The sequence below is a fragment of the Spea bombifrons genome, chromosome 4 (genome assembly GCF_027358695.1).
Source record: "Spea bombifrons isolate aSpeBom1 chromosome 4, aSpeBom1.2.pri, whole genome shotgun sequence".
In the NCBI taxonomy this organism is placed as follows: Eukaryota; Metazoa; Chordata; class Amphibia; order Anura; family Pelobatidae; genus Spea; species Spea bombifrons.
The window spans coordinates 2629366-2654976 of record NC_071090.1 but is presented as its reverse complement, the minus strand read 5'-3'; the positions used below and the strand labels follow the sequence as shown (position 1 = coordinate 2654976).

General features: G+C 45.4%; 2 protein-coding genes across 2 annotated transcripts in view; both read left to right on the top strand.

Moving 5' to 3' along the window:
- The first annotated feature begins 365 nt into the window (after positions 1-365).
- SLC37A3 (solute carrier family 37 member 3) lies at positions 366-6334 on the top strand. The gene is made up of 14 exons (XM_053465292.1): positions 366-466; positions 1511-1625; positions 1910-2002; positions 2141-2224; positions 2561-2706; positions 3041-3137; positions 3313-3397; positions 3507-3694; positions 3830-3971; positions 4131-4232; positions 4792-4839; positions 5025-5176; positions 5377-5442; positions 5952-6334. Exons 1-14 carry the CDS (start codon positions 366-368, stop codon positions 6042-6044), a joined length of 1512 nt encoding a protein of 503 aa, XP_053321267.1. The 3' UTR covers positions 6045-6334.
- Positions 6335-20949: 14615 nt separating this feature from the next.
- The window catches only part of KDM7A (lysine demethylase 7A), a 36827-nt gene continuing 32165 nt past the window's right edge, over positions 20950-25611 (top strand). The window contains exon 1 of the mRNA XM_053465285.1: positions 20950-21088. Within this exon, the coding sequence (XP_053321260.1) occupies positions 20988-21088 (101 nt within the window). The 5' untranslated portion in view covers positions 20950-20987. The remainder of the gene's footprint in view (positions 21089-25611) is intronic.

Sequence of the window (25611 nt, the reverse complement as noted above, 5' to 3'; positions counted from 1 at the left end):
TCGGCGAGAGGTAAACAGCCCTTTATAAAGTGACATCATCGTTGGACCCGCGACCGTTCCTTTTTATCTTGACTTATTGAGTCATCATCATCATCATAATAATAATAAAGTGTTGCTCGGAAGTAAGTCTGTACACTAAATGCCCCTGAAGTAGTGTATTCTTTCTGGGGGGAGGGGGTATTTTCTTCTTTTTCTTTTTTTCCCATAATTTAGTGGTTTTGAAGCAAACGGTTATATCGGCTTCCCGATTTAATGCAGTCCTCTGATTTGTCGCTTTCTGCAGGAACCAAACCAACATCGCAAGACGAGGTGGCTTCTTAACGAGAGCATCCAACGAGCCGATCTCCGCAAGCTGATCTCCGATGATGGATTTCCAAGGGTCCGCCCGGAGGGTCCCTGCGTGGAGGAGATTTCTGTCTCGGTACACACACCACCACCTGGCCGTTTTCCTCCTGACCTTCTTCAGGTGAGGAGAAGACCGTAGCTTTACGGGGGTTCCTGAGGATGATGGGAGCTCGGAGCTGGAAAAATGTCAAGGTCCCGCTCCAAAAGTAGCATTAGAAACCTCATTCCTGGTCCCGCTGAATGCGAAAACCCTTCCAGAATGGATTCTTAAATCATATAAAATGTTCTCATTCATAATTTCATCCAGAAACAATTAACTGATCATGTGACCCAAAAGCAGACACTGGTTGTTGCCATATATATACTGAAAAAGCTTTTTTTATTTTAAGTTTTTATTTAATGTAATTAAACCTTCACTTTCCAAATTGAGATATATTATATCTCAACTACCGTTCCAATGTTTGGGGGTCGATAGGAAATGTTCTTTTCTGTGAAAAATCCAGCACAGACAGGGTTAATGTTGTAAATGACTATTGTAGCTGGAAACAGCTGGTTTTAATGGAATCTCTTCATAAGCGTACAGAGGCCCTTTATCACTCCCATCACTCCCGTGTTCCAATGGCCCTTTATCACTCCCATCACTCCTGTGTGCCAATGGCCCTTTATCACTCCCATCACTCCTGTGTGCCAATGGCCCATTATCACTCCCATCACTCCCGTGTTCCAATGGCCCATTATCACTCCCATCACTCCTGTGTTCCAATGGCCCTTTATCACTCCCATCACTCCTGTGTCCCAATGACACGTTGTGTTCACTGATCCAAGTTTAAGTTTAAAAGGCTAATTGATGGTTAGAAACCTTTTTGTGATTGTTACAGACAGAAATTTCCATGTTTTCCATGAAAACGGCTGAGTGACCCCAAACCTTGTGGTAGTGTGTATGTATGTGTGTGTGTGTGTGTGTGTGTGTGTGTGTATATATATATATATATATATATATATATATATATATATATATATATATATATATATATATATATATATATATATATATATATATATATATATATATATATATATATATATATATATATGACGCACAGCTTGCCGGTGTTCAGTAACGAGTTAAATGAATTTCCGTGTTTATCTGACTTTTATTAACTAGTTATGCGCTGCTCCACGCATCAAGAAAGTCCTTCAGCAACGTGAAGGTCAGCATTTCCAGCCAGTGGACTCCCTCCAGCCTAAACAGCTCCCAGTACATACTGGTCCCGAACGCGGTGAGCGGCGCCGAGGGGTAACGTGCAGGACCTGCGCTCGACGGTCACAGGATAAAAAAACAAACAAAACAAATCTAGATAAACAAACCGGGTTTTGCCTAGAATTATCTGTAAATGTTCCCAAATTTTAAAACAAATTAGAGAATGTTATACCTAAAGTTTTTAATAATATTCCTAATATAATAATTCAGAAATTATTCTAAATATAATTTTGCTGTTATCTATGAAGTGTTTTTTATGGTTTTTGAGATATTTTATTTATTGATTTTGTTTTTTTCTGCCAGACCTGGAATGATAACCATCTCTTTCCTGATGCCAACTCGGCCACCCTTTTCCTCGGGCTCCTTGACACAATATTCCTCTTCTCGTACGCGGTGGTAAGTCTCCGGGGCGAAGGTATCCCAGAACGTGCGCGTGTCTCCTTATGATCCGTAACATGTGAATATATAACTGAATATTTTTTTGGGAAAAAGGTAAATTTATTTGTAATTAAGCTCTGTGTGTTCTTGTCCCAGGGGCTTTTTATCAGCGGCATTGTCGGGGATCGGCTGAACATGCGCCTGGTGCTCACTTTTGGAATGTGCTCCTCCGCTGTGACCGTGAGTGCTTTACAACGACAAACAATGATGTCACCCTTATGACATCACGGACACCGTTAACTTTTAGCTCTTGTTAGCTAAATAATCAGTTATTTAATGCCTTTTTCATTTGTTCCGTATACCCCCCTCCCCCCCTCTAATGCTGAGCGGGGATGTCAATAATTTATTAATACAAGTAAAAATATTAGAAAAATGTTAATAAAATGATAAGCATTTAAGTGCTCCATTGATTTGAATGGGAGCTCTTTCCTGCTAGTGATTGGCCCTTTCACTGGAAGCCTCGCCCACATCTCGGTTCTGGGTGGGGTTACGTTGTTTGTCGGGTTTGTTTTTCAGATGTTTATTTTCGGGACCGTCACCGAATGGCTGCACTTCTACAACAAGTTCTTCTACTGCTCCGTGTGGGTGATAAACGGGCTTCTGCAGTCGACGGGCTGGCCCTGCGTCGTGGCGGTCATGGGCAACTGGTTCGGCAAATCCGGGTAGGTCACGAGAATTCTTTTGGGGGGGAATTACAGATCCAGGTAAAATGTTTAAAAATATATATATATATATATTTATTTTTTTAATAAAAATCTGAGTGTTTTCAACGCTTCGGAGTCCGTTAGGAAATCACCGGGTCCGTAACCAAAGGGGAGTCTTGTCTGGCGGAAGACCCCGTAATGTTACATTAAACTGGCCCGCGTTATCGATACATTGTGCCAAGTACTGGTTTTGGACTCGCTTCTTCTGGTTGTTGGCCGGTCGGAGATGCGGCTTTCATCTCCGTGTTTCGTCGTCTGTCCTGTTAACCCCTTTGTTGTCTCTTCTTTATAGACGGGGGTTTATTTTCGGGCTGTGGAGCGCCTGCGCCTCCGTGGGGAACATTTTAGGTGCCTTCCTTGCCTCTTCGGTGCTAAAATACGGATACGAGGTACGTGAAATCTTTGCATCTCTCTCTGTGCCATCAGATTTAAAGTACTTAAAGTTAACCCATTAAGGGCAATGCATTGTGAGCCTGTACTTGTCGTGAAGGGGTTAAAATAGATAAATTGTAACTTTTCTGTAATTTTAATATACTATCTGTCCTTTTTTTGTGTGTTTTGTAGTACGCTTTTCTGGTGACAGCCTCTGTGCAGTTTGCCGGAGGTCTCATCATCTTCTTCGGCCTCGTAACCTCCCCTAAAGAACTCGGTGAGTGGAATGAGCCGGAGTTAAAGAGATATATAGCCCGTGAAACGCGTCTGGGATTCTACATGTAGCTAGCGATCTATTTTGTATTTGACCCGTACCCCTCTTTCAGGTCTCCCGGAGACCGGGGAAGAGGAGAGTAAACGGGGATCCCTAGAAGAAGAAGCAAACAGACCTCTAATCAGCGACGAGGACGAAGTGGAGGATGAAAGCAATTATTCTATTCAGTCTCAGGACAGCCCGGAACCTCCCAAAGCGATCGGCTTCCTGCAGGCTTGCTGCTTACCGGGAGTATTACTGGTGAGGACATAGGCTTCAGTGCTTAGATAAGCGGAACGGCGTCCCAGCGGAAGTGGTAGAGATTAATACAGCAAAGGAATGTAAACGTCCGCAGAGCCGGTGTCAGCGTCTCCCGTGTCTCTCTTCCGCCCGCAGTACTCTCTGGCTTATGCCTGCCTGAAGCTGGTCAATTACTCCTTTTTCTTCTGGCTCCCGTTCTACTTGAGCATCAACTTCGGCTGGAAGGAGGCAGAAGCCGACCAGCTCTCCATATGGTACGATATCGGAGGAATCGTGGGTGAGTGAAACGCACGCGCACCCCCGGACCGTATCCGATGGTTCAGGCGGTCTTAGTAAGAGTTTTAATACTTATCGCGTAGCCGCGGCTTTATTTGGAGCCCGGAATTGACGTCGGAAAGTCCTCGAGCCCCGAGTGACGTGTGTCTGTCTCCTTCAGGTGGGACCGTGCTAGGGTTAATCTCGGACATGCTGCAGAAGAGGTCCCCCGTCCTGGCCATGAGTCTGTTGTTCGCCGTGGGAGCCCTGTTCGGGTACAGCCGTGAGTAATCTTGTTTCTCTCTGTGTTCAACGCGCTGGCTTCAGGCAGATGATGCAAAACCCGAAACTAAAAAAGAGGAAGAAAATCCTGAAATTGCGATTTTTATAATTACGCAAGCGTTCCGTGCTGAGCTTCATCGGGGAAATGCGTTTCCGAGAAGCCGCCTGAATTTAGTTGAGTGAGGGATCAGCAGTTCAGGTAAGGGGCTGGGGGAGGGTGTATGAGCAAGTATGCGTGATTAAGGGAATGAATGAGTATCTGTAAATGAATGAGTATATGTGTGTGTGGGGGGGGTGGCATGGCATAGGGAGCCGGTAATCACACTCCTATCATGCCGCTGTTCAATGGGCCGGTTAAAAATCCGATCGCTAATCTCCCCTACCAGCCCATTAACGCTATGGAGGACCACGCCAGGTCAGCACGACCTCCATAGATTACATCGTCCTTGTGCTGTGTGTCTTAAAAATGTGGAGGGCATTAGTAGCCACCAGCCCCCCCAACATGCCACAAAGGCAAACGCGCCACTAACCCAAAGTCTACATCTTCCGCCTTCTTCTAGGTTCCCCAAACGATAAGACTATCAACGCTCTGATCATGACCATCACCGGTAGGTTCAGCGTTTATATCAACTTTTTTATATATATTATACTTTTTGGTATCTGTGTTGTTATTTTTCTTAGCGCTCTGCGGTGTTTTTAATAAGAATTGCTCCTTTTACCGGCGTTACCGTTGGCGCGAGGCTTAACACGAGAAGATCTGAACGAGGGGGGGTACTTTTTATTCTCCCCGTAGGGTTCTTCATCGGCGGCCCCTCCAACATGATCAGCTCCGCCATTTCTGCCGATCTCGGACGCCAGGAGATGGTGAGAGGCAGCAGCGAAGCTTTAGCTACCGTCACTGGGATTGTCGATGGGACGGGAAGCATCGGAGCTGCGGTGGGACAGGTGAGAGACCAAAGTGACCTCTATGTAATGTCACTGATGACTTAGGCTGAAGGCTAGTAGATTACCGGGCAAATAAACTTTTGTTCTGAAAACAATCCATAATGTAGATTACCGGCCACAATGATCCTGAATATGCGGGGGGGGGGGTCGAGAAGGTGAGCCCGGGAATGTGTGTAACTCATATCTCCTCTGATTTGCAGTTCCTGGTCTCCGTTATCCAGAGAGATCTCGGCTGGATGTGGGTTTTCTACTTCTTCATCCTCATGGTAAATAACGTTTTAGATTCTGCTTGATGTTTGAGACCATCCTGCTCGCTATTTTCTTTAGGGTTAATCAGATTGTACACTTTATCAGTCTGAGGCTTTCAAAAGTTTGGGGTCACTGAGCTGTTTCCATGGAAAACAAGGACATTTCTGGCTGTAACATAATTACAAAAGGGTTTGCTAACCATCAATCAGCCTCTTAAACTTAAACTTGGATCAGCGAACTCAACGAGCCACTGGAACACAGGAGTGATGGGAGTGATAAAGGGCCATTGGGACACAGGAGTGATGGGAGTGATAAAGGGCCATTGGGACACAGGAGTGATGGGAGTGATAAAGGGCCTCTGTACGCCTATGAAGAGATTCCATTAAAATCATCCGTTTCCAGCTACAATAGCCATTTACTACATTAACACATAGTGTGTGTGTGTGTGTGTGTGTGTATATATATATATATATATATATATAATAATTTGTGCCCACCTTCCTTTCCTTTTTTTTTCCTCCCCCAGACTAGTTTGACCGTGCTGTTCATTGCCCCGCTCATCGTTCGGGAGCTCAGACCGCAGGGAAGAGACCGGCGTTCTTCACGGGTCGTGGGATGAACCTCGTTTTTCACAAGACTTGAAAACCCCTGCGAGGAAACTGGTTATGAATTTTGGAATCGCGTATTTTAGGAGTGCGGAGGATCTAATCGCCGGATCTTCTGGTCCCAAGAAATTATTTGCAGAAATGTTGAAATATTTTATCGTGCGAGGGGAAGAAGCTCTGCTTTCCAGCGAAGGTCCGATACGGATCCACCTTTCCTTTGTGTCCTACAATCTGTACGATTATATCCAATCAGCACGGGCCAGATCCCCTTTTTCTGGCATATGTGCCCGTTTTAAAGATATCATAATTCAAAAAAAAAATATTATGGTCCCAATTTTTTAAAAAAAAATCTTTTAATCCCCTATTTTGAAAATTCCATCTTATCCCACCCAACTTTTTAAGTCCTGACCGTCCAGATTTTTTTCCGTAAGAATTTAGGGGACGTTTGGAGGAACGGAACCCAAACTTAAGAGGCGTCCCTGGCTGCTGGTATTCTCTTGCTTTTTTTACGTGTGAGTTTCAGACAGAGCTTGTCATTTACATAAAATACCTCGGTTTTGAAGACCACCTGACATGCAGGATGGTCATATCCATACGTTTTGTTTGACTAGTTCATGTTCATCTCATGAAGACCCTCTTGGAAATGTTAAATAACCTTGGTGATAATGTCGGGCCTTCAGATCCCGTCCATTTAAGAGCGTTGGTCCACTGGAGTCAAGCACAAGGTTATTGAATGTAGGACAAGATGGGGGGAGGGGTCAACTGGACCGCCTACGAGGAGCCATACATCTTTAATGTCTGTTCCGTGTCTTGTAGACAAGACCCCGTTGGTTTGGACTTTCTCGTAAGACTTCATTATTCCGAGTCACTACAGCTTTGGGAATTTTTAATTCGTTGTGCTTTTGCTCATTTGATTCATTGAATGTATTTATAAAACAAACCAACTGTGTAAAGGTCCGCGTGCGGCGACCGTACAGCCCGCCTGTGCGTTTAAAGGGACATTGTCACAGAAACTTAATTTTTGTGGGGTTTTTTTATTGGTAAAACCTTATTTTTTGTGCAATTTAAAAAAATCTAATAGCCGGATTTCTTTACGTCAGCCGCGTGTCGCCATATGCCAATAAATGCTGACCGCAGACGGTGCTTTCTTTGCATGTGCGGGACACGTGGTCGTTTTATAAACTGACAGCTCACGGCACTGAAAGGGTTAAACAGTGTAATCTAATTTTAGAGCGGGAGCTTTTTTTTTTTTTTTTCAGGTTTTCAATGACCACATGTGGACGACGACTACCGTTCAAAAATGTCCTTTTTTTTTTTTTTTGAAAGAAAAGCAAATTTTGTCCATTAACCCCTTAAGGACAACGGGCTGTCCCTAAACCCATTGAAAACAATGCATTTTGACATTTGTCATTAAAATAACATGAAAAGGATCAGAAATCCAGCGCAGATGGGGTTAATGTCATTACATCCAGAAATTTCCATTCCCCCCCCCTTGAAAACAGCTCAGTGACCCCAAACTTTTGAACGGTAGTGTGTATCCTGTATGTATATATATATATATATATATATATATATATATATATATATATATTTTTTTTTTGTTTTCTCAATCCAAGCCATTTAAAAAAAATGTTTTAATAAAATAACTTCCAGACAGCCGTTCTCTCGTTCAGCGGATTGGTGATCGTTCTCTACATTCAGAGTTTTATTTGCACAATCAGAGGCTTTAAGTAAACTGACCTTTTTCCATTTAAAAAAATAAAAAGTGTATTTTCGATTCTTTGAATTTTTTTGTATAATTTTTTTGTTACTGTTATGATAAAATAAAGCTGCCGTTCTTAAGCTTATTAAATATCCGCATTCTTGCCACTTATTGTCCCTGATAAACGTTTAATTAATAGGGAAAGTTCCTGGGGCAAAATCAACACTGATGGACATCACTGTTCTGTGGGTTCTATTACTGTATATAGCGCTGGGGGGTATACTACTGTATACAGCGCTGGGGGGGGTTATTACAGTATACAGCGCTGGGGGGTTATATTACTGTATACAGCGCTGGGGGGTTATATTACTGTATATAGCGCTGGGGGTTATATTACTGTATATAGCGCTGGGGGTTATATTACTGTATACAGCGCTGGGGGTTATATTACTGTATACAGCGCTGGGGGTTATATTACTGTATACAGGGCTGGGGGTTATATTACTGTATACAGCGCTGGGGGTTATATTACTGTATACAGCGCTGGGGGTTATATTACTGTATACAGCGCTGGGGGTTATATTACTGTATACAGCGCTGGGGGTTATATTACTGTATACAGCACTGGGGGGTTATTACTGTATACAGTGCTGGGGGTTATATTACTGTATACAGTGCTGGGGGTTATATTACTGTATACAGCGCTGGGGGGGTTATATTACTGTATACAGCGCTGGGGGTTATATTACTGTATACAGCGCTGGGGGTTATATTACTGTATACAGCACTGGGGGGTTATATTACGGTATACAGCGCTGGGGGTTATATTACTGTATACATCGCTGGGGGGGTTATATTACTGTATACAGCGCTGGGGGTTATATTACTGTATACAGTGCTGGGGGTTATATTACTGTATACAGCGCTGGGGGGTATATTACTTACTTTTAAAAAATGTACGTTTGTAAAGGATCTGTCCCTTTTTAGCTGTACTTGTAGTTCTGCATTTTGACCTGCAGAGGGTGCAACAGCTTTGCTTGCCGGGAAAGCGTAGAACCCGCCGGCAGATTGGCCCCCATTCGGCCCCTGCCTAACCCTGTCTATGCACCCTGCTCTGTTACCCCGGGTCCCACCAGAGCCGCAATGCACCTTAAAATCGGGGAGGGGGAACTCAATTTAATTTCAGCTTTGGAAACATTTGTGGAGGACGGCTGAGGATGATTGGAGTTGTAGTTCAGCAGAATGTTAGGGGTGCTAGAGCTTGACTGTCCCCCCTTGTAAAGTCTCCACCAATTGCCCTGCTGACCCCGTAACAATCCGGTTTCCTAAAACAAGCCCCAGCGACCTCTGATGCAGACAGCGGACGGCGGGCAGACAGAAAGGGGGTGTAAGGAGGGGATTGATGACTTCCCAGTCCCTGTTTGTTTTCGGAAAGGGGTAGAAAACAGGAGTGTGGGGACCCTTCATAGACCGGAACCTTTTACGGGGGGCAAAAAAAAGAAACTAACGTTAAAGTTACATGAGCTTTTCGGGACCTCGGAGGTCTCTTCTTGGGAGGTTCCATAAGGCCAGATGGCAGCTCACGGGGAGGAATTCCTGATGTATCTTGTGTGTATTAATGTATATTTGTTATATAACTTGTACAGCGCTGCGGAATTTGTTGGCGCTTCACTATATCAAGGTGATAATAAAATATTAAAAATAGTAATAATAATAATAAAAGAAAACTTTGAGGTCTCCAAAGACATATAGAATATACATAGTATATACATTAGTATGTGCGTGTAGGCTGTACACGGGTACACTGCAGGAGTTCTGTCTCTACATGTTCTTAGAATGCCAGGTTGCTGATGTTCCATTCAAGTGCCAACACGGCCCCGGAGACGCCCGTGGGTGTGCGATCGCCTTAACAGGAGTCAGCGGGAAATGTTTGCATGAACTGATTGCCCAGCGGTTATTTCATTAACATTCTGGTTCATGGGTTTGCAGAATCCTTACTGTGTACAGCGGTGAGTTTCTGTAGTTTATTGAGGTTGCTGACTATTTTGGACTGGGAGGTGTTAAAAAAGTGGAACAACCTCCCAGCAGATGTGGTAGAGGGTAATACAGTATTAAACATGCTTGGGATAGGCATACGGCTCCTCAGTCTAATATGAGACCAATGCTAGTGGTAGGAGGGTTTGTATGGAATCTAAACTCTTGATATGAAGGGTAATCTGCCCCTGCAGATTTCAGCTTCTTCTCTTGCCTCTTCTTGTTCTTCTTTCTTCGTCCGCTTCTGGGTAAACCAGACCTCCTGGAGCACTTCTGCAAAAGGGTGGAGCCTCCGGGCACACCTTCTCCCGGATTGATGGAACGAGGGTGAGAGGCTGTCCCCAGAGACTCCACCCTTCGGAAGAAGTACTGCGATAGGCCAGGATAATTCAGGCAGATCCACGGAGGTGCAGAAACGCTTTTCTTCTTCCTTGAATCTGTCTTCATTATTCTGGCCCCTTGAATTACTTCTGCAAAAGAGCGGATTCGCTAGGACAGCCTCTCTCCCAATTTGTCCAATCAGGGAGAGAGTGTTCCCGGAGGCTCCGCCCCTTTGTATAAGTGCACCGGGAGGCCTGGTTCACGGAGAAGCGAACGAAGAAAGATGACAGAAGAAAACAAAGATGCAAGAGAAGAAGTGGAGCTGCAGGAAAGGAGATGGGGACACAGAAGCGGTTGGTGGAGAAGGTTGGCTGAGAGCGTGAGTATGGCTTTGTGTGGGGGTGCCAAATAATCTAGGCACACCCCCTGATATACAAAAGGTTTAGGCAGGTGTGTAAAATAAGAATACTTTCAAAAATAGACGCGTTAATAGTTTATTTTTTTATCATTTTAATAAAATGCAGAAGAAAAATCTAAACCCTGCTGAAGCGGTGTAGCTACCTTGTGGGTTGTTGCTGTTCTCGGTGCTCCCCTGATGTTATGACTTTTCACATTAAACTTCAGTCTTCAGCAAACTCACCTTGACAAGTCTGGCTGTTTCTCACTTTATTTCTGTTTCTGTTAATGTTTGTGCTTCAGACTACATATTAAATAAATGATCATCAGCACCTGCTTGGTATAATTGTTTAATCAAACACCTAACTACATGCCCCCTGACCGTGTGTGAGTGACGGGTGGCCACCAAATACTGATTTGATTTCGATTTTTCTTCTACATTTGGTTAAATGATAAAAAAAAATAAACTATTAAAATGTCTATTTTTGGCATTTTCTCCTACCTGCCTGAAACTTTTGCGCAGCTCTGCATATCTATAGGTAAAGTAGATTGACGCCCAAGTGGTAAATCTTTACAAACTGCCCTGGCTAATAAAATGTTCCTCGACTCCCAGTATTCAAGGGGTTAAACCCAACTTATCAAGTATTATGAGGGTCCTCCTTGCGCCCCCTGTATCACATGTATGATTAATGAGTACATGCCTTGGACTGGTCTCAGGGGTGAACCGGCGCGCCTCGCGCAGACAGGTCTCGGCCCCGCTTGTCACTTGTTGTCTGAAAGCGGTGACAACAGACTCCACAGACACCTGGGCGCATTGTCAGAGGCAATTATCTGCTGAAATAATGAGGGCCCCGACATAAATGGTGGCTCTCCATTCCACGCCATCCCAGCTGGACGCGCGCCCAAAACTCACAGGGATTTGCTTAGCGAGTGGCCTCTCTAGGCAGGTGAGTAAAAGCGCCGGGCTTATTATTAGACAGCTGGAGCAGCGCCGGTGTAACCGCATTAACGGGGCCCGGGCTGTCACTCGCTTTCCTTGGCTATTAAATTGCAAGCCTGCGGCACTTAACCCCTTATCGGCCACGACCATCATAAAGGCACAATACCTGTCTGTTCCCCATTACAGAATCGCAAACAGATGTGGTTTATTTTCACAGATAAGGGATGTTTGGCTCGAGGGGTCATGCTGCGGACTTATGGGGGGCTGGGAGATTTAAGGGCAACCTCTTTGGCGTAGGTAGTGAAAAATGTGTGAACAGCCTCCCAGCAGAGGTGGTGATCACTGCATTCAGTGTAGAATCATTTACAGTTCAGTTCTATTCTGAATAAAAACCCAGAACCTGTTGTCAGATCGGCCCCATCCGGCCCCCGTCTAGTCTGCCCGTTTCTCCTGCTGTAAAGACTCAAACCTTAATCAGTCGTTGGTCTCGTCTTAGATTCAGGAGCCGTATGTCTATCCCATGCATGTTTAATACCCTCACTGTATTACCCTCTACCACCTCCGCTGGGAGGCCGTTCCGCTTATCTAACACCCTCTCTGTAAAGTAAAACTTCCTTATGTTACATCGAAGCTTCAAAAAAGAATTGACCCTATTTTTTTTAACCAGTTGGGTGCCAGAAGAGGGTAAGCCTCGCATTGCAACGGGCTTGGGGGTTAGTGCTGATGCCAAAATATTTACTTTTAATTCTTAATTCCGCAGAAAATAAATTTTCTTTTGTGTGAATTTCCCGGCCGATTTAAAGGGCAGCGGCATGCAACGGGTTAAATCTGGCACTTTCTTGAAGAAGCCCGTGTCGCGGATTCCGTGTTGGAGAACAGACTTTAATTAGGAACGAAATGTCAAAAGCGAGGTACGGAGGAGCTGACACTTCCATATTTTTATCCCCCCTCCTAATTATATCCCAGAAGGGGCCCCCGCAAGCCTTAAAAGGGAAACCCGCCGTATTTCTTTATTTCTAACAATATAGTATATATTTTTTTAAATTAAAGATGCCGTTCCACTTAGATAAACTTCAGCAGATCTGTCCTTTTATTCTTTCCTCTGAAGGTTTAATCACGGAAAACAATGCAGGGAGCGTGTTACAATGTCTGCCGCAACAGCCAATCGCTGCCTCTTTTTTGTGGCATGTGACCATTAGGTGTTCCTGGCAAAAATAAATAACTTTACAAGATTAACTAATTGGGAATGATGAGTCTGATGCAGCATTTAGTTAGAAAAGTTCAGTCTGCGGGATGCAACTAACAAGCCCTTATCTTAACGTGTTCTTTAAAGTGCGATGCATGTTCCGGGGCCAACAGGTTTTATCCGTATGATACACTTTCCCGATTGTATCTCGGTTTCGAATTGATACGTGTGAATAGCATATATTATTGTGTATAATGAAAAAAAAATCTAAAAACACGCCCAGTTTGACATAACTCCGCCCACATCATAGATTACGCTCCTCCCACTGAGTGTGCATCCAATGCGTGCTCAGCTGCTACAAACACATGCACATTGCCATAACACTGTATGTCAGGGGCTCTTGACAACCATGGATTGGCTTTATGGCAATGCTAATGAAGTCCGTCCTCCATAGACTTTCATTAGTCAGAGAGTCCGTCTGTGTGATTAAGACCGAGCCATTCCATTGTTCCCCACAGGCAGTATGATAAGGAGTCGGGGTGTTTAGTAGATCGGGGATCAAGCGAGAATCATACAAACGGCTGATATGCAGCTGCCTGAAAACATTATATTATGGGGCAAAAACTACAACTGGGGCAAAAAAGAAAACGGCAGAATATTTTTTACAAATTATTTTTAAATCTGATTCTAGGAATAAAAATTGGTCAGAGTTCGCGTGTTAGAGGTGGTCTTCCTTGGGATGATTACCTTCCCACCAAAGACCTCGGAGAGGGTCCCAGACAGCAGCGTTGTTTATACGGTGTGTACGCGAGCAGATGGGGGATTCCTTTGTATACACCGGCGGCGTGTCTGTGTTTAGACTGCGTATTAATGTCATCTCCGCCAGCTTCGCTTTGTTGATCGCTTTGTGAACAATAAGCTGCCGGTCGCTTGATCTTTAAAGGACCGGCATCTCATCACCGAAACACAAAAACCTTTTCTGCTGCCACGGCTTTATTTTCGAGAGCGTTTATTATTCCGCAGAACCATCCGGCCCCTGTCTAGTCTGTAAAGATGTTGGTCTCGTCTTAGATTCAGGAGCCGTATGTCTATCCCATGCATGTTTAAATCCCCTCGCTGTATTAGCCTCTACCACTTCTGCTGGGAGGCTGTTCCACATACATACCTACCACCCTCTCAGTAAAGTAAAACTTCCTTCTATTCCATCTCAGCCGCTGACCCTCTCTCTCTCTATATATATATATTAAATCCCTGTATAGGAATATCTGATCCCTCAATCAGTTTTCCCACAATTCAGAACCTCGGCCAGTCCTGTTTTTATTGTTTTCGTTCTCGTTTTCTTTGAGCCACGAAGGTCTCTTTGTGTGTTTTTTTTTTCTGCTAATCTTTAACCTCCAGTGTTTGGTATCAGGGGATTATGAGACAAGAGAACTCCGACCAGAGGGATAAACACCTATTGTCGCAACAAGCGGCATACACAAACACAGCCGCGCACGCTCAAAGGGTTAACAACCAAAGTGGATTCCATCTGAAGAAGAGACCTCTGTGCAGCCACCATCGTGCAGAGGGACCCCAGGGGCTTCATCGATCAGGAGGTCCATCGGCCCCCAGGTTTTGTAGACCCCCCCCCCAGGCCCGGAGACACCCCTGCGGTCCGTTCTTTCTCTATGTCGTCCCGATAAAGGGCATCTTCATTAAATGAGACCTTCGCGTCTCGGGGTATTCTGTACTGGAAATATAATGGGCAGACTGGTTTTAACTGGAATGTCCTGTATTCTGGATCTCTGTCGATTATTATTATTTCTATAAAAGTGAAGACGGCGTGTGCTAATAACCCGGAGACATCTGTCAACCCTATCTATTTATTATTTTATATAGCGCCATCACATTCCACAGCGCGGTACAAAAAGAATATACAGCCAATATAGTTCTTATTAATTATTCATCGATATAGCGCCATCGTATACCACAGCGTGTCAATGCTTTCCATGATGGGTACCCCAATTTACCTAGTTGGGGGGCATGACACACTACACAGTTGTGCGCAGGGGTATTGTAAATTAATTGCCCTATGCATTGATAAGGTTAACTCTTTGTGTGCCAATTAAAAACACACTCATTAGATTTACATAATCTGAATGAATAAAAAGCCTCCATGCGCCATTACGTTTACAATTACCCCCCATAAGAACCCCAGTGCTTTATTCTCCCCCCAGCCTCGCCGCTTCCTCTCCTCTCCCTCCCTCTCTCTTTCTCCTGCCTCCATCTCCCCATCACACTCTGTCCCTGCATCGAGGCCTCGTGTCCTTACTTCCCCCCCTGCCCTGGCGTCTCTGTCTCCTAGGCAACAACTGGTAGCCAGCCAATCAGCGGCGGCCGCACGTTCGGCACGTCCCCTGGCTGGCAGCGGCGTCTGCCCTCCAGTCTCAGAAACGGGAGGGGGAGCGGAGCAGCCCATTCTGCTCCCTGACAGAGCGGAGGGGGTGGTGGAGTCCAAAATAATTAATTCCGCTTTTAGCTTTTCTCAGATAATACCAATTTTGATCACCCCTTTTATATAATGAGTTTAGTTAATGAGGTTTAACGCGCTGTACCCCATTTATATATAAAATAAATTGGTATAAATCAGTATTTCTCTGAATGCACCCCCCGCGGTCACGTGGTGCCCCCAGCACAGGGCCTGCTCGAACATGTCTCTTTTATTAATGTGAGCTATTTTTGTGCGCGGATGATGTGCTGTCTTTATTTATGATGCCATTAGGGCTCCATGTTTTGCATTTCGGAGCTGCTCGTTCTATTGTTTCACGATAAATCACGGGTGTCACCGGCGAGGGCCGCGGCCGGCGACATTTAAAGAGATTTCCGTCACCATTATCTGTATATAAATCAGTGTGGGATCTTATATCACCCCAGCGCGTGTTTATATAGATATATATATATATAGAGAGGGGGGGTTGTTTCCTTTTGGCCCCAATATTGGGCTTTTAGTATTATATAATATCTTTGTTATATCAGGCCATACATCCCAACTGCCTGTCTTCCTCCCCTGATGCCCCTCTTTCCTCCCATTGATGTCCTTCTTTCTTCCACTGATACTCCTCTTTCCTCCCCTTAATGCTTCTATTTCCACCACTGATACTCCTCTTTCCTCCCCTTAATGCCCCTCTTTCCTCCCCTGATGCCACTCATTCTTCAACTGATGCCCTTTCTTCCTCCCTTGCGCCTATCTTCCTGCTCCTGCTGCCCTCTTTCCTCTCCTGATGCCCCCCTTTCCTCTCCGGATGGCCCTCTTTCCTCGCTTTTATGCTTCTTGTTCCTCAACTGATGCCCTTTCTTCTTCCCTTGTGTCTGTCTTCCCACTCCTGCTGCCCTCTTTCCTCTCCTGATGGCCCTCTTTCCTCGCTTTTATGCTTCTCTTTCCTCAGCAGTGATCCCGTTGATTTTGGTGCGAGCGCGTTCCTGCTTCTACCAGCCAATCAGTAGCACCATTTTTCAGAACAGCCTAGGAGCTGCAGCTTCTACCTAAGCTCAGCACAATTTCTCATTTATTATTTAAAATCTACCTTAAAAATCCATACAAATGATTTAAAGCGACGGTACACCTATTTTCCACGTTCTACGCAGCGACTCGCCAAACCTTGACTCATTATTTAAAGATACACTTAACTGCATTCAAGCAGGGGTATCAGCAATAATATACTGGGAGGAAAAGCACTAACTGGAGGTCTTATATTTGATCCCAGTGGGGGGAGAATAGGAAGGAGTCAGCTCCAGACTGTGTGACCCCGAGAATCTGGTTTATTCTGTTTTTTTTTCTTGGGAAATAAGCGTTGGATTTGCCCCGAGACCCCGCGGCTCTGTGTCGAAGAGACGAGCAGACAGGAGGAGCAACAGAGACTTAAAAATCCCAAACCTCCCAACACCTGCCGCCGTCCGGGGGGATTAAACGCGGGGGCAGAAAAGAGGATCGAAAAGAACAATTCCCCGGGGACGGAGAGAAACGGCGAGCGGATCTCCCCGCGGAATCACTCAGATCCCGCGCATGAACATTTCATACTCAGCGGGTATTATTCTCACCGTGGAATTATTGTGCATTTCTTTTTAAAAGCCACCTTTCATTTTTTAACCCCGATGAGCCGCGTTTTCATCCCGACTTTTCATTATGACTTAAATAAATACTGAATACCACTTATAAATAATACATCTTATCTTAACCCTATTCTAACAGCCTCTTTTCAGGCAGCTGCATATCAGCCATTTGTATGATTCTCGCTCTGTTATCTGATCCCCGATCTACTAAACACCCCGACTCAGTCTTAATCACCCAGTCGGACTCTCTGGCTAATGAAAGTCTATGGAGGAACGGACTTCATTAGCATTGCCATAAAGCATCAGCTAATTGTGGTATATACAGCGCTGGGGGTTATATTACTGTATACAGCGCTGGGGGTTATATTACTGTATACAGCGCTGGGGGTTATTACTGTATACAGCGCTGGGGGTTATATTACTGTATACAGTGCTGGGGGTTATATTACTGTATACAGCGCTGGGGGTTATATTACTGTATACAGCGCTGGGGGGTTATATTACTGTATACAGTGCTGGGGGTTATATTACTGTATACAGTGCTGGGGGTTATATTACTGTATACAGCGCTGGGGGTTATATTACTGTATACAGCGCTGGGGGTTATATTACTGTATACAGCGCTGGGGGTTATATTACTGTATACAGCGCTGGGGGTTATATTACTGTATACAGCGCTGGGGGTTATATTACTGTATACAGCGCTGGGGTTATATTACTGTATACAGCGCTGGGGGTTATTACTGTATACAGCGCTGGGGGTTATATTACAGTATACAGCGCTGGGGGGTTATATTACAGTATACAGCACTGGGGGTTATATTACTGTATACAGCGCTGGGGGGTTATATTACTGTATACAGCGCTGGGGGGTTATATTACTGTATACAGCGCTGGGGGGGTTATATTACTGTATACAGCGCTGGGGGGGTTATATTACTGTATACAGCGCTGGGGGGGTTATATTACTGTATACAGCGCTGGGGGGGTTATATTACTGTATACAGCGCTGGGGGGGTTATATTACTGTATACAGCGCTGGGGGGTTATTACTGTATACAGCATACATTGTTTGGGGCTCCTTGTGACGCTGTCCCTTTAAATAGACAGCACATGTCAGGACTTATCCTCCAGGAATCAGACACTTTGTATCAGACAGGAAGCCGCGATGATGATGATGATGATGATGAATGTGTGATGATGACTGTGTGACGCGATGCGCTGCGGGTTGTGTAGGAGGAATGCTCTGCAGTTTGGTTCGTGGGACCCTCGCGGGATTCTTCCTTCCTCTTTATTTTAGGAATGGTTGGCGTGGGTGGAATGGGACTCAGTAACGCGCTCCTTGTTCCCACAGAGGACGGCCTTCTAACGATTTCATGTTCGGCTGGTCCTGCGTATTGGTTCTCCTGTACACGTAGGAGTGCGGTGGGAGCACGGTGGGAGGGCGGTGGGAGCGTGATGGAGCGCGGTGGGAGAGTGTTGGGAGCATGGTGAGAGGGCGGTGGGAGCGTGGTGGTAGTACGGTGGGAGCGCGATTAATTGTTGGCCGACAACATTCGAAAGTAAAGAGGCTGCAGTAAAGATGCTGTCCCACTTAGTCATCAGTCATATTACACTCTCATGTATATATATATATATATATATATATATATATATCTAAACCGGTATATACACACATATATATATATATATATACTTTATCACATCTGCCTTTTTACTATATTTGTCTGAAGGTTCGATCACATATTAGGTAGCTTTTTCAGTGTCTATGGCAACAGCCTATCGGTGTCTCATTTTGGGTCCCATGATATTTAAAGGGACCTTTGTGCTTGCGCAGCTCCTAAAAGGATCTGAAATCTATATTATCGCATCTCGAGTCCCCTAAATCACCATGAGACGTGACCTCTATACGAGTGCGTATTAACCCCCCCTACCTCCGGGACCTTTCCCTTTAATGTATGTTCGGCGCATGTTGCAGCTTCGGAGAAAAATGATTGGACGATGAGAAAAGCAGGAATAAAATATATTAAAAAAAAAAAAAAAAAAGAGCTGAATAAGGAATGGATTCCAAGAAGTAAAGAATCGATTCTAGCGGGGAGCGGTAAAGCCGTCAGTTTAACGCCTCCGCTGGCACAAACTGCGGCTCAATTCCCGGCCAGCTCGACCGGCCAAAAAGGCCTCAATAAATCGTGTTGTTTTCATAACAGAAGCTGGCAAAGGACTAGGCACGGAATTAGGCAAAAAATCAGGAATAATAATTCCGGAGTAGGAAGTGTCTATAAAACATCATTGTATTTTTACTTTACTGAGAGGGTGGTGGATAAGTGGAACAACCTCCCAGCAGAGGTGGTAGATGCTATGTTGACAAGGTCCTTCGTGGTGTTAATGGTCCTTTTAACCCCGGCCATTAAGCGGTGGAGCTACAGGGAGCCTGATTGGTTGGCTGTTACGTGGAGGAGGGGCTGCCACCTCTTTGGCTATCCTCTTCGGGATATGGGTGGGCGGGTCTAGTGACAACAGGGGGCGTCTGCTGATGCTGTGGGTGGGGCAAGTGGGAGGGGCGTGCCTCAAAGCCACTCCCATGAGCTGGATATTGTCAGCAGTGAGCCGGAGACCCTGAGAATTAGCGCTTTACCCAGAGCTTCCAGGTGAAACCAGCTGTGCCTATCACCCTCAGCCAGAATGGGAGTGCTTGCCTAAAAATAATTTATAATATGATTATAATGCATTCCTGTGCGCAGTGTGTGACTGAGTGGGGGGCATTTAGTAGAAGAATAATGGGGTTTATTTACCCCGTTTAATTTATAAAGCCGTTTCCTGCTGTTTCTATACACATTATCGGGGCTTTTAGGGCTGTAGAACCCTGCGATCCCCTCATACCCAGCAAACATTCCGACCTCCTAGAAAAGAGGGGCATCAGGGGAGGAGAGAGGGGCATCAGGGGAGGAGAGAGAGGGGTATTAGGGGGAGGAGAGAGGGCCTGCGAGTTGGAAGAGGGACTTGCCAGACTGAACAGGGACACTTGGCAGGTAAAGCTGTAAAGGGAAACTTTGTTAATTAAAAACAAATTATTAAAATCTACAAAGTAGACGGAATTAAACTTTAGAAAGGAAACTTTCCGTAAAGACACAACGCAATAAAAACTTGAGCAATTCTATAATATACTCCGTGACGCAACAGTCCTTATGTAACAACTTCACCCGGCCGCATGTCTGTCCCATGCGTGTTTAATACCCTCACTGTATTACCCTCTACCACTTCTGCTGGGAGGCTGTTCCACTTATCTACCACCCTCATCTGTCCCCCGATTCTCTTACCTGAACGGAGGCTGATGAGATAATAGGGTAAGGTTTGTGAAAGCGAGACTTTAATGTCCTCCAAACATATAATCGCTAACGGTTACGCAAGCAGCTGTCCGTGTGAACTGAAAAAACTATTGTTTAACACTTGTATAGCTGCCAACTTTCCTAATTCCCAGGGACAATCCCTGTTTTGGATCTCTGGCTGTATTTAATATGCGTGTGGATATTAAGTGCACCGGAGGGTGAGAACTTTTTTTTTTTTTAAAAAAATAGCTTTAAAAATTAAATAAAATTAATTCTTCTTCTAAGTGCCCCAGACGCACCTCTAACCACACCCCCTAAAACAAATTTGCCCCCTCTTTGGGTAATTGTAATATTGGAATGTATGACGGGTTTAACGCTGGACATTTACATTATTATTGGGGACGTGATTGAAAACATTATGCAAAACTAAGAAATAATCAACCTTTTTTTTCACTTTACTGAGTGGGTGGTAGATAAGTGGAACAGCCATCCAGCCGAAGTGGTAGAGACCGGGTACATGGATATCCTGACATTAAGATGAGGTCTAGGACTGATTTAATAAATATATTTATTTATTATCGTTTTTCTTTCTATTGTAGGAGGTAGTATCAGCGGTCTTTTCTACTGTGCCACTTATTTCTTGACCCACAAGGGTTAAATTGGTTAGTTTGGGCACTCGGCACTTTCCGGAAAGTTTCGTGGGCTTCAAACCGAGTTAGTTGTTGTTACCTCGGCTGTTGCCGTCAGGTTCCGGAGGACCCTCCCCCTCAGCCGTCCTGTATCCAATGAGGAGCCAAAAGCTAGGAAAGAGCGTGTGCTGAGCCGCGGCGAGGGCGGGGCCGTGGGCCGGCTACGCATGCGCTCTGTTCCCCTCACCAGCCGCGCGGCCGCGCATGTGTAGTGTCCCCCTCCCCCTGCTGTGAGGCTGTGTGTGATGTCTGGGCTGGAGAGTGGCTTTTAAAGATGGCCGGAACGGCTCCCGTCTACTGTGTCTGCCGGCAGCCCTACGACGTGAGCCGGTTTATGATCGAATGCGACATCTGCAAGGACTGGTTCCACAGCAGGTAAGGGGCCCCTAGGGGCCACATGGGGGTATTGGTGGTGCTGGGTTGTAGTGTAGGTGCCGGGGCAAGGAATGGGAAGGGGGGGTGGATAATAACAATAAGGTGCTCTGAGGTAATGAGGGGAAGTCAGGGCCCTGAGTGGCAGCACCAGGGGTTGGTGTACCCAGGCACCTGCCCTTCAAGGGACAATGGGGACATGACTGAGGGGCCAGGAGTAGGTGACAGGGGTCATTGGTGCTTCACTGTCTGTGGTATAGAATGGGGTTTTGGGGGTTTCCTAGGCATGTGAGGTCTCTCAAATAGTGACAGGCATAGTGGTGCAAGAGACCCTCTGCCCTAAACTTATGGCATTTGGGGCTCCCTTCAAACTATTGACAGGCTTTCGTGACGGGGTGTCCTATACCCACAACAATAAAAAAAAGTTGGGGTGAAAAGCCCCCTTATATATACAATGCTGCAGTGTACCCCAGTATAAGGACAGTATTTGGGGACTCTCACATGAGTGACATTTGGGGTCCTGAATGCCCCCCAAAACAATCACAAGTGGTGCTAGTGGTGTCCCCAACTTATAATTGGGGTGGCGATGGTGCCCCCTATGTTTGACATGTTGAGAGTACTGCCAGCAATTGATACCCCCATTATTTTAACATAGAAACACGAAAGGTCTCCTCGGGAGATACTCTGTGGGGTCACCCCGCTTCTGACACTTAAGGGATCAATCACCCCTAATGACATATGGGGTGTACAAGGCCCCCCGACAGTCCTGTGTCCAAGGTGCTTCTGTGCCCCCTTAAGCCTGTCACCGCAATAGGTCTGCAGGGAGGAATGACTAGGGGGCACGCATGGTCCCTGTTCCTGGCTGGGGGGGGTATCCCAGCTCATACTACCCCCAATCTCTGTTATTGCTTTGCCCCGAGTGCCGTGTGACGCATGCGGTCCTATCCTGAGAACCGGTCTTTTTTTACGAAGCCCCCGCGCACCTTACCAATTGCCCCAAGTGTTTGGCCCCAGGGGGGGCAGTGTATACAAAACTTTGTTGGGATAATTACCCGAGGCAGGGGCTTTCTGAGAACCAGACGCAGAGATAAGGGCTGTTTGTGTCTCCGCTCCCTATAAACACTTTCAGGTCTTTTGGTTGTTTTCGGATCTTTGTAAAAATGGTTGTTTTTCAAACTTTTTTTTTTTCAGTGGCCGCTGTCACCTCATTTCATATTGTTGACAGTTGCCCTTCTGCCTTTAACCAAATACCCACAATCCTTGCTTTTGTATCTACCAAATTCCTTTTAAAAGTGCAATTTTTATTTTATTTTTTCCCATTTTGTAAACTTTTTAAAAAAAATAATTTAACCTCTTACCTGCCAGGTGATTTGGCAACGCAGCGCTCTACGGCACATTGGTAACTTCAGCCACTCTGTGTGTTGACCCCCCCCCCCTTATTTTACTCTTTCTAACTGGGCAGGCAAAAAAAATATATATATTTTTGGTTAAGAACCTATACTCGGCATTTGCCGGTTTCTCCAATCGGCTGCCCCTAAAGCGCGTTTGATATTTAACCGGCCCCGTTCAGGACGATTGTGCTTTTCAGGCATAACCCAAACAAAGGCAGCATTTTCCCCATAGCCGTCCGCCGGCTCTTTCTGCTTCCCGATCGTTTATTCCCCGCTCCCCAAAAATACTGTTTTTTTTTTTCTTGTGTTTTTTTTTCCCGCACAGAAGCCGGTTGTGAGTTTTTTTTTTTTATATATTTTTTTTTTTTTCGTCTGTGGCTTCTCCCTTGTTTGGTAACCAGCTTTGTTTTCAAGCATCAGGGCCGGGGGTATTTGCTCAGACGCCGGGAGGAGGAGGAGGCAGCGGCGGCGGCGGTGGCTGTGATTGTAAGAAGTGCTGGTGATTGACAGCACGGGTTGCGAGGACATTTAAATCCTCCCCGTTTAACAAAAAAAAAAAACCCAGCAAAGGCTGAAGCTTGGGATAGATGCCCCTACCGTTCACTAGCGGCAATCGCCGACCGGTCGCATCACACGTGATTTTATTTATTTTATTATTTATTTCGTTTATTTTTCCTCCCCTTCCACTTCCTTTGCTTTACATTACCCTGCAAATGTTCCTATAGGGTGTGTGCGGTTACGTAATGTTGTTTTTACGCCTAGATCATTTCTATCGGTTTTTTTTTATTATTATTCCATGCGTAAGACAGTTACATATTATATGCATTCTTTGTTTCCCATTTTCCATTAATTATTTAGATTTTTCTTCTTTTTGTCTCTTTCCGTTCACGCGTTGTATGTGTTTTTGCAAACATTGTAGCCTCCTCGCACATTTGTATCAGAAAGTAAAAAAAAAATAACCTACTAGCTTCATGTATAATAATATTATTTATTTAATATAGCGCTGCCGTATTCCGGGGCGTTGTACCGTGGTCTGTATTAAGTGAATAGGGAGGATTTACAGCCTTCAGTTGGATTTAACGTGGATTGAGATCATGGCCGTATAGAACGTTATGCTGCATGCGAAGGGGTTAAAAAGTTTGTTGGGGGGAAGCTATTTTCCATCGGATTCCATACTTCCTGTGCAGGATGCTTCTGTCAGATATGGCAGGAAATGCAGAATGCGAAATGCAATGGTTCCCCCGAGATTTATGGGAAACAATGTCAGCGCTCCCCAGTACCTTCATATTTGGCCATGCTCGTTCAGGGGTTACGAGGGCTTGTTGGCCGCCTGTCGGATTTCAGGTGATGAGGTCACGCTTTTGGATGATATATATCGTCCGTCATGGTGTGCTTCCCCCGCTAATATATAACTAACGCAATCAAGGGTTAATGTTTTTACCCCAGCAGAGAAGCGGGTCATCCAGTTGTTTTCAATTTTTTTTTGCCCTCCCCTTGCATTCTAAGAAGCAATTTTGGGGGGGGCTGCTAATGAAACCTCATTTGCAGTGCGAGCGTGTTTGTGTGGGGTTGTGTTTGCGTGCGTGTGTGTGTATGCGCGTGCGCATTGATCGCCTGCACTCAGAATCAATGGCTGTGTAAATATTTAGCGCGGGAGCAGAATTTTTCACTTGCCGTTCTCGTTTTCCTTTTTTTTTTTCCTCCCCCCGATCTCTATCTCGTTTTATTTATTTCCCTCTTCATTACGCTTCGCTTTCTGTTTATCCCGACGCTTAAGCAAATGTTTCATTTGTACTGATTGGCTTCGTGCTTCGAGTGCGCAAAGCGTTTCAAAACAACTCCTAACAGCTAAACTAACGATTACCCGCTAATCGAGCCGCCGGGTTTCCGAGATTTTTTTTTTTTGAAAGTTTTTAATCTTTGTATCGCAGAATACGTGGCGTTCCGCGGTGTCCGTGGGGTTGGCTTTGAGCCGTACGGTAATCGTTCTGCTGAAATACCGTCAAGAAGGCAACGCTGCGCTTTTTCTCTGCGATACGTGGTGTTAATGAGCTAATTACAAGTTAATTAGGGGAAGCCAAATGCTCCTGTTGGATCGTAACCCTCTGGGGCAGATGTTGACACCCGTTATAGACCAAGGAATGTTCCGGGCCTTCGTTCTGCCGAAGGAATTCTCTAACATGTAATTAAGACAAATAAATTGTTATCTTTGGAACCCGGGTGTGACTTTTGCCCTAGAGAACCGAAATTTGGTATCCGTGGCCCCCGGGGCCCTGGTAACAGTGTTAATACGGAATATCGTTGCTTACTGGAACGCTACAGGTGGGCGGGTTAAAAATAGTTTTTGTTTATTTTTTTGGGGGGGGCTCTGGCCACACCCCTTTTTGCTTGGCCAAACCTATTTCACCCCCCCAGCCAAGGCTGCATGTACTACTACTCATTATTTATGAACTAAGAAGGGATTGGTTGGAGGCAGGATGGGGCACGGCCGGACCGGGAACAACGAGGCGGCACCGGCACTTTAAGGCCGGCGGCCACCTATGGACTTTACGTTTTCGGGGCTCGCACAGCCTCCGTCTAGCCGTATCCAGCAGCACCGGAGGGACAGGCCTGGGGTGTATGGACTGGCGGCCCGCTGTGCACTTTGAAGGGGTGTGGCCTGGGATAAGGGGTGTGGTCACAGTTTAAATGCCTCAACGTCCGTATAAAAATGAGTGCTTGGCGCGTTCCTTTTTAACGTATACATGTGTTTTTGTAAAAGTCAAATAGTCCCCCCCCGAGGAGCGCGGCAGGTCGATGTATCCGCTCAAGATCTGATCCTCGTGCCGTTTTATGCTGCGTCTCGGCCTCTGCTTTGGTGTTCGTCGGGTTCAGATAACGTATTCTCCTGGGGCTCTGAAACCTGGATGTCGTGCCTGTTGTTGTAGAAACACGCTTTGTGCTCGTGTTTTTTTTATTTTTGTTTTTTTTTTCCCTATGCAAAGGCGAACGCTCTCATTTTTTTCTGCGCGTCACCAAGGTCACCGGCAGTGTACTTTGCTATTTACACTCGGAATATAACCTTCTTTCCGGGTCGCCTTTGACAGATGCTTGGTTAATGCAAACGAGCCATTTATCACAGCGGCAACGGTCGTC